This window comes from Myotis yumanensis, unplaced genomic scaffold, assembly GCF_028538775.1.
Source record: "Myotis yumanensis isolate MYYU_CA2020_CCGP unplaced genomic scaffold, mMyoYum1.0.hap1 SCAF_1, whole genome shotgun sequence".
NCBI classification, from domain to species: domain Eukaryota; kingdom Metazoa; phylum Chordata; class Mammalia; order Chiroptera; family Vespertilionidae; genus Myotis; species Myotis yumanensis.
In genome coordinates, this window is record NW_027223752.1 from 197,868,470 (window position 1) to 197,880,512 (window position 12,043).

The 12,043-nt window shown below is 36.0% G+C and overlaps 1 protein-coding gene across 1 annotated transcript in view; it reads left to right on the top strand.

The window, feature by feature from the left end:
• TMPRSS11D (transmembrane serine protease 11D) overlaps positions 1–12,043 on the top strand; it is a 51,725-nt gene that overhangs the window by 16,098 nt on the left and 23,584 nt on the right. The window contains exons 4-6 of the mRNA XM_070410191.1: positions 6,388–6,455; positions 8,329–8,486; positions 10,935–10,973. Coding sequence (XP_070266292.1) covers positions 6,388–6,455; positions 8,329–8,486; positions 10,935–10,973 — 265 coding nt within the window. The remainder of the gene's footprint in view (positions 1–6,387; positions 6,456–8,328; positions 8,487–10,934; positions 10,974–12,043) is intronic.

Consider the following 12,043-nt stretch of genomic DNA (forward strand, 5'->3'; position numbering starts at 1 on the left):
GTGGTGAGAGGATAAATTACTTTCAGTCACGGAGATCAGAGGTGGCTTCTTATAAAGATGACTTCTCAGGTTGTCTGTAAAGATGAGTAAGTCACACAACAGTCAAAATATAAGCCAAGGCACGGAGGGGAGAAGGTGCTAGCAAATTTTATTTTCTAGGCAAAAAGTCTTCAGTAAGAGGTAGCAGGATGGGAACAGGATCCAACAGATTTGTGTTCAGAAATGTAAAAATTAGATTATGAAGAGTAGAGCCTGTATACTAAGACTATTTAGAAGGCCATAACAATGGTCCAGAAAAAATCCAAAAGTCAAGAGCTTGAATTTGGGAATATTACAGAAAATATGGAAATGCATATAAAACTTCTACCTTCTATCTTAGCAACCCTCCTCCCCAACTTACTACTTTCTCTTCCCAATCTGTTATGAGAAAGCAACAGAAATATTTAGTTATATCATTTATATCATGAGATTCCATTATTTGGACTTCAAGCCAATGGACATTCCTATATTTCTTGAACAAGCTACTATGGATATACATTTCAGGAGGCCAGTTACTCATAATGAAGTTTTCACATCCACACAAAGATATCTTGAAATGCTTCAGCTGTGTACTTAGCTCAATGAAGGAAGCAAACTGCAAAATGGGTTTTGAGTAGACTCCCAGCTTCATCATATGGAATGGTACCCCATTATTTGTCATTACAGTAAGATGCTAGAGAAGTCCTCAACCTTCAGGAAGTCACTCAGTCATTGACAGACAGACCAGGTATGTTAGCTCAGCTCATGCTTAGTAGAGCATATGTAAAATTGCAAAAGGCTAATTTGAAGAGAAATGGCATAATAAAGCAAAACATATGTTCAACAATTTAAAAACTAGGAACTAAATTAATTTTTTAAAAGCCCTACCAGCACATTTGGAAGATATTCACTAAGTCTTCAGAACATATTACCCAATGACAAAAAAATTATTAAATTAAACATTATTAATATAAAATTATTAAAGATTTTCTAATTTAAGCTTGTTACTCTTATTCTCAAAGAATGTTTTTAAAGTAAATCTTTATATATATATATCTTGTTATCAAAATCAAAGTATTTTTAGTACTATCTCTTTTTATAAAGATAATATACAAACATGTAGAAAACTCAGAGTATTCAAGAAATATAAAGAAATAAAATCTCAACATACACAAAATCTCAACACTCATATATATCTACTATTAACATGTTGATGTTCCAGGTACCTTTCTATGCAGATTGCATACATCATACATCCCAGACACATATAATTATCTGTCAGTGGAATCAGACTATACATGCTAATTTATCTACTTTTCTCTCGAGAATGTTATAGAAATAAATATCAATAAATTTAGAAATGTACCATTTCCAATAACTAAGTAGTATTATAGTGTGTAGATATATAATATTTTATATAACCAGCCCTTTATTGACAGTTTTAAATTGTTCCCAGTTTTTCACTATTATATTCAACATCCTGATGACCACCCTTGTTCACACATCCTTGCACATTTGCATGATTATATATTGGGGATATAGTACCAGATGTAGAGTTATCAGAGTATGGGATCTATGCATTTTAAAAAATTTTTCTAGAGATTTTCAAATGTTTTCTTTGTTTTTACTGAAGATATTATTGTAGAAGCATTTTAGATTTACAGAAAAGTTATAAAGATAATATGGAATTGCCTTATACATCACACCCAGCTTCCTCTATCATTACCACTGACATACAATAGTACATTTGTTACAATTAATGAACCAAGGTTGATACATTGGTATTAACCAAGATCCTTATTTTATTTAATTTCCTTCATTTTTTACTTAACGTACTTTTCTGTTGTGTTCCCAAATCCCAACTTTGAATACGATATTACATTTAGTTTTCATGTCTCCTTAGGCTCTTGTAAACTAGGACAATTCCTCAGATTTTTTTTTGCTTTTTATAATCTTGCCAGCTTTGAGGAGTACTGACCAGGTATTTTATAGAATGTCCCACAATTGAGGTTTTTCTGAGGTTTTTTTCTCATGGTTAAACAAGGATTATGGGTTTGGGGGATGAAGACCACAGAGGAAAAGAGTCATGTTCATTACATCATATGAAAGGGGTGCATATTAGCAACATGACTTTTCACTGTTGACCTTGATCACCTTGCTGAAGTAGTATTTGTCAGGTCTCTACACTAAAGTTACTCCCTCCCTTTTCCAAAACATTATGTGAAAACCACACACTAAGAATAAGGGGGCGAAGGGTTATGCTTTGAATATTTGAAGAATATTTAAAATTCTTCTATTTGTTTGTTTTCCCCATGTATGTGTTTATTCAAGCACCTCTTAAACCAATAGAGAGTAGTTTATGTATTTTAAACTTTTATCTTAATTTCTAGATTGCACTCCAGAGGGCCCCAGTTTACGTTCTCACCAGTGGTATATAAGTATACACAAGTGTGCTTATTTCCTCACAGCATTAACACTAGGCATTGTAAATCTTTTTCATTGTTGCCAATAAGAAAAAAGCAATACAGTGGGGCCTTGACTTACGAGTTTAATTCGTTCCGTGATCGTTAAGGAGCTCGTTAACTCAAATTACTCTGTCAACTCAAAGCAAAAAATCGGCCTAGAGATGGCTCATATCTCGGAAAAACTCGTTAGTTGGGACACTCGTAAGTCAAGGCTCCACTGTATGTCATTATTTTGATTTGCATTTCTTTGATGACTAGTATAATTTAGCCTGCCTTCATCTATTAATAAGTCATTTTTATTATTTTATTTATGAATTTCCTGGTCATGAGAGTGCCCATTTTATTATTAACTAGAGGCCCAGTGCACAAATTTGTGCACAGATGGTCCCTCTGAGTGGCCTGCAGGGATTGGTGGAAACCCACAGTCCAACGCCGCCTGAAGCTCCTACCTGCCGCCCTCTCTCATTCTGGCCCCACTGTGCCTGCCATGGGCTTGAGCCCAATCAGTCCCAATTGGGAGAGGCTTGTGCTGCCACATCAGCACTTGCCAGCCATGAGCCCAGCATCTGGTTCCCTCCCAAGGGGAGTGGCCTGTGGGAACAAGCTGAAACCGGCTCTCCAACATCCCCTGAGGGGTCACAGATTGGGAGAGGGCGAAGGCCAGGCTGAGGGACCTTACCAGTGCAAGATTGGGCTGGGGACAGACTGTGGGAGGGCTTTAGGGTGTGTCCAGCCCATCTTGCTCAGTCCTGATTGGCCGGACCCCAGCAGCAAGCTAACCCACCTATCAGAGCATCTGCCCCCTGGTGGTCAGTGCACGTCATAGTGAGTTGTTGAGCAGCCTTAGCATATCATTAGCATATTACACTTTGATTGGTTGTTCAGTTGTTCTGCCATTTGGTCTATTTACATACAACCCTTTTTTATATAAGATTATTATATAGGATGAAGCATTTGTCCTTTTTACATAATCTTGGGGGGGGGGGGCTTTCTTTATTAGAATATTAAAATTTATCTATCATTCATGTTGCATATATTTTCCTGATATGGGATTTGACTTTCAACCTAGTTTATAATGTAGGGGTTTTTTTTATGCCCAATAGGTTCAGTATTTTTATGTAGCTAAAATTATCAATCATTTTAATGATTTCTTACTTTTATGCCAAGTTAAACATGTCTTTCTCCACTCCAAATATTCTAACATGTTCACTCACATTTCCTTTTTTGTACTTTAATTATTTCAGTTTTTGTAATTTTATCTTTGATTCATCTGAAATTTATTTTATAGTTAGATAGAGATACAGTTTTTTCCCAAGAAATAGCTAGGTGGTGGTACCAAAACTATATGTTAAATAGTGTAATTGATTTATTTGTCATGCTACCTTTATCATACACTAAATTTTTCCTTTTATTTTTCTGTATTCTACTCCCTACCACTGATTTATCTTGCCTCACAATACCAAACTACTTAGAGTACTATGGCTTTAGGATCTATTTAAACACCTGTCAAAGCAAGATCTCCTGTGAAATTTTTCTGATGTATGATTTTGGTAATCTTATACATTTGTCCTTCTGTAAAAACACATAAAACATTTAAAACATAACATTAATACTTTAAAATTGTGCTTTATAATTTACATAGCACTTTGACATATATTATCTAACCTTCAACTCATAACAGCCATATGAATTAATAAATCATTTTTATAGGCCAGTAAGCAAAGGTTGTGAGATTAAGAAACATCAAAGGCCATTCAACTGGAAAGTTGTAGAACCAGAATTTAAACCAAGGTCTCCTGACCACAAATCCAAGAATCATATAATTTCCCATTGGTAACATCAGTACCCTCATTATCCTTGTCCCATAGACAACATTGTTCTACTTAATGAGCAGTGAACTAGTCCTGGAACCTTCTATTATATTAAGCAATTCACTTCGCTTTTCTGGTTCTGTTTACTCATAAGTAAAATAAATTTGTTGGGCTAGATGATTTTTATAGTACTTTCTAACACAAAAAGTCTATGATTTTGTGATTTCCATGAGAGATATTTGTGCCACCTATTCACCTGTTTTTTTCTCCTACCTTTCTGGCCACTCCTCTATGACCTTTACAGGCTCATGCTCCTCTACACGGCCATTTAATGTTGAATTCCCCAAGGCTTTGGCCTGTTCCCTCCTCTCTTCTCACACTGTTTTCTATCTCTAGATAATCTCATCTACGAGCATGACTTCAACCAAAACGTATCCTAGTGACTCACTCCTTCTCCAGCCCAGACTTTTCTTTTGTACTTCAGACCTTTTCACCCATTTGCCAGCTTGATATCTCTACTTGACATTTAAAAAAAAAAATCAAATATATTATGTCCCAAAACCAAATACATGATCTTTTCACGCCATCCTAGCCTTCTTCTAATAATCCTAGACACATTAATGATAATGTCATTTATTCAGTTTTTCAAACCAAAAACTTAGAATTCACCCTTGACATACTGCTCTCTGTCATTCCAAATATCAAATTCATTACCAATTCTTGTAGGTTTTATCCCACATTATTTTTCAAATCCATTCATATCTCTCCTTCTGTGCTACCACCACACGCATCCAAGCCATCACCTCTATTCTAGAGTACTAAAATAGCACCATAACTAATTGGCATTATTTCTTCCCCAAGAAATAACACAGCCAGAGATACTGTTCTCAAATTGCAATCTGATTATATTTTCCTCTTACTTAAAAAATGTCAGTGACTTCCCATTATTTAAGATAATGCTGCATGGTCTGGCCTTTCCTATCACCCTAGCCCCTTTGCTCTCTATGCTGCATGCTCACACTGGCCTTCTTGTATTCTTTAAACACAACCTATTTGTTCCCACTGCAGAACTTTGCATGTGCCATTCACTCCACCTGTGAAGTTTTCCATCCTCTTCAACCAGCTAACTGAGAAAATGCTAGTCTCATTCTTAAAAATGTTCAAGGCCTCTCTAGAAAAGAAATTATCATTTTGTCAAACAGCTGGTTGGTTTGACATCTGCCTATAGAAATGGATATTGAAAAAGTAAAATGCAAGATGGTGTAATAGAGATTGCATAAACTTTACAATTTAAAGAATTGGCTTCAAAATCTGGCTTACTGTAGCATTCAACATGCTACTTTATTCCCCTACCTTCATCTTTTCATATCCAACTCCACCTTGGTGCAACCTCACAGTATAAAGGAATGGAATCCACTCTCAATTACAAAACCTTACTATATCTGACCTTGCAATTTGGGGGAACTGTTCCAGTCCTAGAACCACTCCTCGTTCACTGTAAAGCTAAACTTCAAGAGGGCCATCCTTGCTGGGACTGAGCAATGATTCAGGGAGATAGCTAAGGGCAGGTCAGGAAATTACCAACTGATGCTAAAAATACCTGATGTTTACATATTAATTAGAAATATCAAGGAAAAGACTGCCTTTTGCTTTTTTCTCCCCTTCTCTTCAAGATCTCCATTGCTACCCATTTTAATCTGGTTTTAACTTTTAAAAGCAGTTGTTAAAAGGATTTCACAATATAAGCAGTATCAGTAGACTTCCCTAATGTTGGCTTGCCACCAAATCACATAACACGGTCTCTCATTGAGTAAAGCATCTAGTGTGTTTAGAATGTCTTCTGGTGAGACACATCTTATCCGCTATCATCTTTGTGCAATAAATGAAAAAAATGGGCCTGCATCAAAAGGTTATATAACCTGCCTAAATCAATCCCATGTGTTCTGAAATGGAATGGAACTAAACTGAGCTGAACTAGTTACTCAGTCCCTATTATCTCATTTACATAAGTCTCATGTTGCGAGGTTGGGAGCAAATTAAGGAGAAGAAGAACTGTAATTACAGAGGGTTTCCTCCCCCCTTTATTTCTACAGATTACTACAACATTCAAAAAATCAGATTTAAGAAATCAGTTCATCCGAGCTCATGTTGTCAAACTGAGGTAAGTGGAACAACATCAAAAAGTATGGAAACTTGGATGCAATATGGCCCATTTGACTTTTATTCACAGCATGAATAATGAATGAAACTTTCACAGAATTCAATGCAATATTATGAGAATAGTATCATAAGCAGTTTAAAAAACAATGCCAAAACAAAAACAAAACATGTCAGATATGACCTATTTACCTACTAATATAAATAACTACATTTAATTTTTGGTAGGAAAAAGAGGAAGGGGCGGAGAGAGATTTGGGTGAAGGTATGGTAACAGGGCTGTCCTGTTGTATAAATCCAGTGGATGCCATTCACAATGCAGTCTCTGTAAACAGGGCCCCCTGGCGTTATGCAGTGCTGTGGTCCTGGCCTTATACATCCAAGATCAGAACACTACAGCCAACATCAAAAGTGGCTTTGGGCTTTTGTTTGCCTGGAATGCTGTAATATAAAGATGCTGTGGCAAATGCAAGCATGTCTGTCATGAATTAATAACAGCGGGAGTAGCAGCTTGCATGCTAGCTATTTGCCATTCCTGCCTTAATTGAATGTGTACCTATTTACATGATGTGATAAGACAAGCATTCACAACTAAAATAGTCACCCTTCACTAACCCTACCACAAATGCCTCAAATGCCCACATTGCTCAATTCTACAAACAACGTGCAAACGTCTTTGAAAGAAGAATGATTCTGTTCTTTCTCAAATACTAATACTACAAGAAAATTAATTTTTCTTATTCTCTGTAGAGTCACCTAATAAGAAGCCATGGAGATAGAGCTCTGGACAATAAATTTTGTTGAGAGTTAGAGGAGTGGGCAGAATCCATGAAAAAAGTATTTTCCAAAATGCACTTCAGTGCACATTTGCCTTAGTACCTTCTTGTGAAAGTCTCTGTACTAGCCACCAGCTCTCAAAACATGTAGGACTGAATGAGCTATCTGTATTTTCTCTCCCTTTATTCACTTACCCTTAGCTGAACCTATTTCCAAATCTGAACCTATCATCTCTCCTTCACCAAATGTTACTCTTCTAGTGTTGCATACCTCTATTAATGGCAAAAGCTTTAACCTATTAAAGAAAGAAATATAAGTCATTTTTAATTTCTGTCTTTCCTTCAATCCACATTATGTATGTATTTATATATGTATATATTTATGTGTGTATATATATGCGTATATATATATATTTAATACATATATAAATAAAATGTCTCAAAGAGACATATATGTATTTTAATACATATATGTATTAAAAAACTTACTAAACCTTCCTTTATCTGACTTCTTCCTACAATCTCTGATCTTATCTTTTACTTTCCACTGTTCTTTACTCCACTAGACTTCTTTCAGTTCTTCACTCTTCTTAACTCAGACCTTTATATAAGCTATTCCCTCTGCCTGAAATACACACACACACACACACACACACACACACACACACACTTTTCCCCTATCCCTTCTGTATTAAAATATAGTGTGTTAATGGAGAATTTGAGCTACAGAAAGCAAACACATCAGGAAATGATTACCCTTGAAAAGCCAGTTTTTATTCACAATTCCCAAGATGAAGTGACATGACTCTTTGACAGGGTTGTTATGAAGATCAAATAAATTATTAAGTATAAAACACTGTCCTGTGTGAGCAGCTATTTACATGTTTATCTTTCACTAAGGATCCCTCTCCTTTGAATTGCACATTTATATATTTTCTACTTTTCCTCTTGTTAGTCTTTTCCTTACTGATTTGTAGAAGTTCCGTATTTATAGTAGGTACCAATCATTTGTCACTTTTTGAATTGCAAATATAATCTCCCTGTCTGTGGCAGAAAATTATCATAATTATCCATTTTTAAAAATATCTTTATGGTTTTCAGGCAAAAAGGCAGTGCTGTGATGGCAGATACTATTATGAAATTTAAATTCTCTAGAAATAACAATGCAGCAACAATGAAAAGCAGAATTGAGTCTGTTTTACATCAAATACTGAATAAGTTTGGAAACTTGGAAATAAACCCTCCGACTGATGTAGCAGGCAAGTACCTTGTTTTTTTACCATTTTATTTCGATATATCCTTCAATGTAACTAACCCATGTTTTAAATTAATGAGAAACTGGCCTTTTTTCCCCCTGGAATTAAACTTTGTGAAAACAATATATTATGAAGCTAGGTACAACATGTAGCCCTCTATATGAGACATTTTAAAGTTTAAAGAATCATTTAGAATTCATATAGTAAATTTCATTTATTAAAAATTCTTTATTAATTTTCTCTTTCAATACTCCTTATGAGAAATGTTGTCAGGTGTTCAATTGTATGTATGTTACAGGAATGGTAAATAGCTTCTCAAAGTCAGGGACCCATTTAATGACCCCACTCAGAACAGAGCATGCAGCTGTAAGATTTCTAGTAAATACTTGTAGAATAAAGAAGGAAATTAGGAAATTTAGCAATATCTTTATATTCTTTCTGAAAATTATCTCTACTTCTGCCTTTCTTGAGTCTATGTCTATTTTCTTCATCTCAATTGCTACCTCTCTAGTTCAAGCCAACATCATCTCTCATTTGAACTTTTGCACCAGACTTCATACTGCTCTCCTTATATATTTTTCTTGGCCCCTTCCAATCTATTTTCTACAAATTCATTAAGGAAATGTTTTACAATACAAATGATTTTGCTTACAAGCCTCCCCTAGCTTCCCACAAAACACACACACACACACACACACACACGTACACACACAGACACCTTTAAGTGGAATACCATATTTTCTGGTTTGCCCAGGACTGTCTCAGTTCATGCCAGTTATCCCAAGAACCATGATAATTATTGCCCCCTAAATGTCCTGGTTTGGACAATAAAGGATATAGCCACTTCATCTAAAGCACTGCATGATTTGGTTCATACTTACCCCTCCAGCCTCGTATTATACCACTCTCATCCTCATTCTGGCCACACTTTCATCTTCTCCAATTGCCAGGCTCCTCTCTTCCTGCTTCAGGGCCTTTGCACGCATTGCTCCCATTTGTTATAATACTCCCTAGATCACCCCTGAGCATCTGTCAGTTTTCATCAGAATTATTACTTTCTAATGTAAACCTCTTCTAACCTCCATTACTCAACTACCTACCCTTGTCACAGACTCTTTCATTTACCTTCATAGTATTTATCTCAAAGAAAACCACAAAATTATTTATGTGATTTTTGTACTGTTTATCTTCATCCTCTTCTGTACATTTCCTAAAGGCAAGAACTAGTCTGCCTTGTTGATCCTACTGTCCTTCTACTACTCAGTATCTAGTATAATAGATACTCCATTAATATTTGTTGCATGACTAAAGGAAAGGAATTACTTAGTACATGCATAAAATTTAAGGACACTCCTCCAACTTTGTCTTATAACACGTTTAATAAACCATGATTCTCTCACAATAAATTCAAGATTAAAGGATTTTGGTGGCTCCCACACTGGACTGCTATTTAATCTGCATTTTACGAACAGAGAGGAAAGCAATTTGAAATTTGTTGGTAAACAATCATTGCACCAGGACCACAGAGTTTTCTCCCCAGCCCCTCCAAGCCCTCCCAGTCTTACCCTGGACTCCCATCTCCTCTGCCAGCAAGTAAAGAGTTAATTCTTGGCACAGAACAGACCTCCAAGACACTGCTCCAGTTCCATGGCTGGTCATGTCCTTTCTGACTGGCTGACACTCAGACACTACAGTTTGTTTAATCCTCACAGCAATCCTGTTTTATATTTTTATTGTTAACACTCAGAAAAGCTAGATAATTGAGTCAACATGTAGGGGCGTCAGGATTTGAAGTCAAGTCTCTCTTATTCTAAGAAGGAAAAGCAGTGGTCAGCTCTTTTTATTTTTGTTGCCTCTAAAAGGATTTTTTAGCTCCTCTGACACAGCAGATGAGATACCAAAGCCCTGTGTAACTACTGGCAGCCAATAAATTTGCATAGATTTATTTTAGAGAGCATAAGCCTGTCTGAGTTTAGATTTAGCTTATAGGAAATATGAAGCTGATTTCAAACAGAGAAGAATATGACCTGATATACATTTTTAGAAAAATCAGCCTGGTAAAATAGAGATGGCTGCATGCAAAGTGCAAAGGAACCCAGTTTGAAGATTATTTTAAGAGTATAGGTGTCAAATGACGAAAGCATGAACTAATGCAATAGCCAAAGGGATGGAGAGAATGGGGCTAATTCAAAGGAAAATTAGAAGCTAGAAGGTACAAAATGTGGAAACCAATAAGATGTGAAAATTGCAAGAAGGAAATAGTTAAAAGGCCATTTCAGATGTCTAGCAATTGGCGGAAGTGATGTCATTACTAAATGAGGAGCTGTATTTTAGCAGCTGTCCAAGTGTTTCTGACTATGGGTGTCTGAGGGCTACCCTTTAAGAAACTACAATAAAATTACACACAGTCCTTAATGTACTAATCTCAGTCTTTTTGTTTTTTGACACCAGCTATTGATGACCAGGAAGCAGTAAATATGTTCAATCAAGGTAACTTTTAAAATTATTCTGCAAATATGATTTACCAGAATATACAGAGTAAGTGGTCAAGTCAGTTGTGCCCTTTGCCAAGGCAGCGTCTATTGAGGTGATACCTTTATTCTTAGTTCACTCACGTGGGATGTTGTTGAGATAAGACACTGCTGATTCCATTGGTGATAGAGTGCTATTCAGGTTTCCCCTCCTTGGGGAAAGAAGCCGTAGCAGTGGCATTCCTCCCAATCTGTAACAAGTGTGGCCTCGTGAAAAATTTCTTGGCAGCTTTGGGAAGCTTTTCCTGCCCTGGTCCTATGGTGGCATTTCTGTAGAATTGTCATTTATGTTGGGTAATATTGTTTATATGGCTTCTCCTAACTACCGGAATAGTGTGCTTTGTTGTGGAATTACATTAATTATAAAGTATAAATTTTTTAAAATTTTAAAATGTGCTGCCAGTTTTATGTTGATAACCTAAAGGACAAGTCACTACTTTCCACTGTCATTCTGTATACTCTCTGGCTAGGATAGCTGAAATATAATCACTAGAAAATAGCAGTTCTCTGATGATAAAATGTACTCAGAAAGTAATTTAATATACCTCAATAGCTGGCCTATTTCAGATACTTAAATGATGTTATAAGATAATGCTACTCTATGGGTGTTGTTCAACTTTATTATATATTTAATGCATGTTTCTTCATTTTAGTGAAAATATGCTTAAGTAAATTTCTAGAGGATTTGGTTGGCGATACAACAAAGGAATATATGTTCCATGTATATTCTTTTTAAAATATATATATTTATTGATTTCAGAGGGAAAGGGAGAGAGAGAGATAGAAACATCAATGATGAGAGAGAATCATTGATCGGCTGCCTCTTGCACGCCCCCTACTGGGGACTGAGCCCACAACCCCAGGCATGTGCCCTTGACCCGAATCAAACCTGGGACCTTTCAGTCTGCAGGCTGATGCTCTAAGCACTGAGCCAAACCAGCTAGGGCTCCATGTATATTCTTTCTTTTAAAAAATATATATATATTATTGATTTTTTTACAGAGAGGAAGGGAGAGGGTTAGAGAGTTA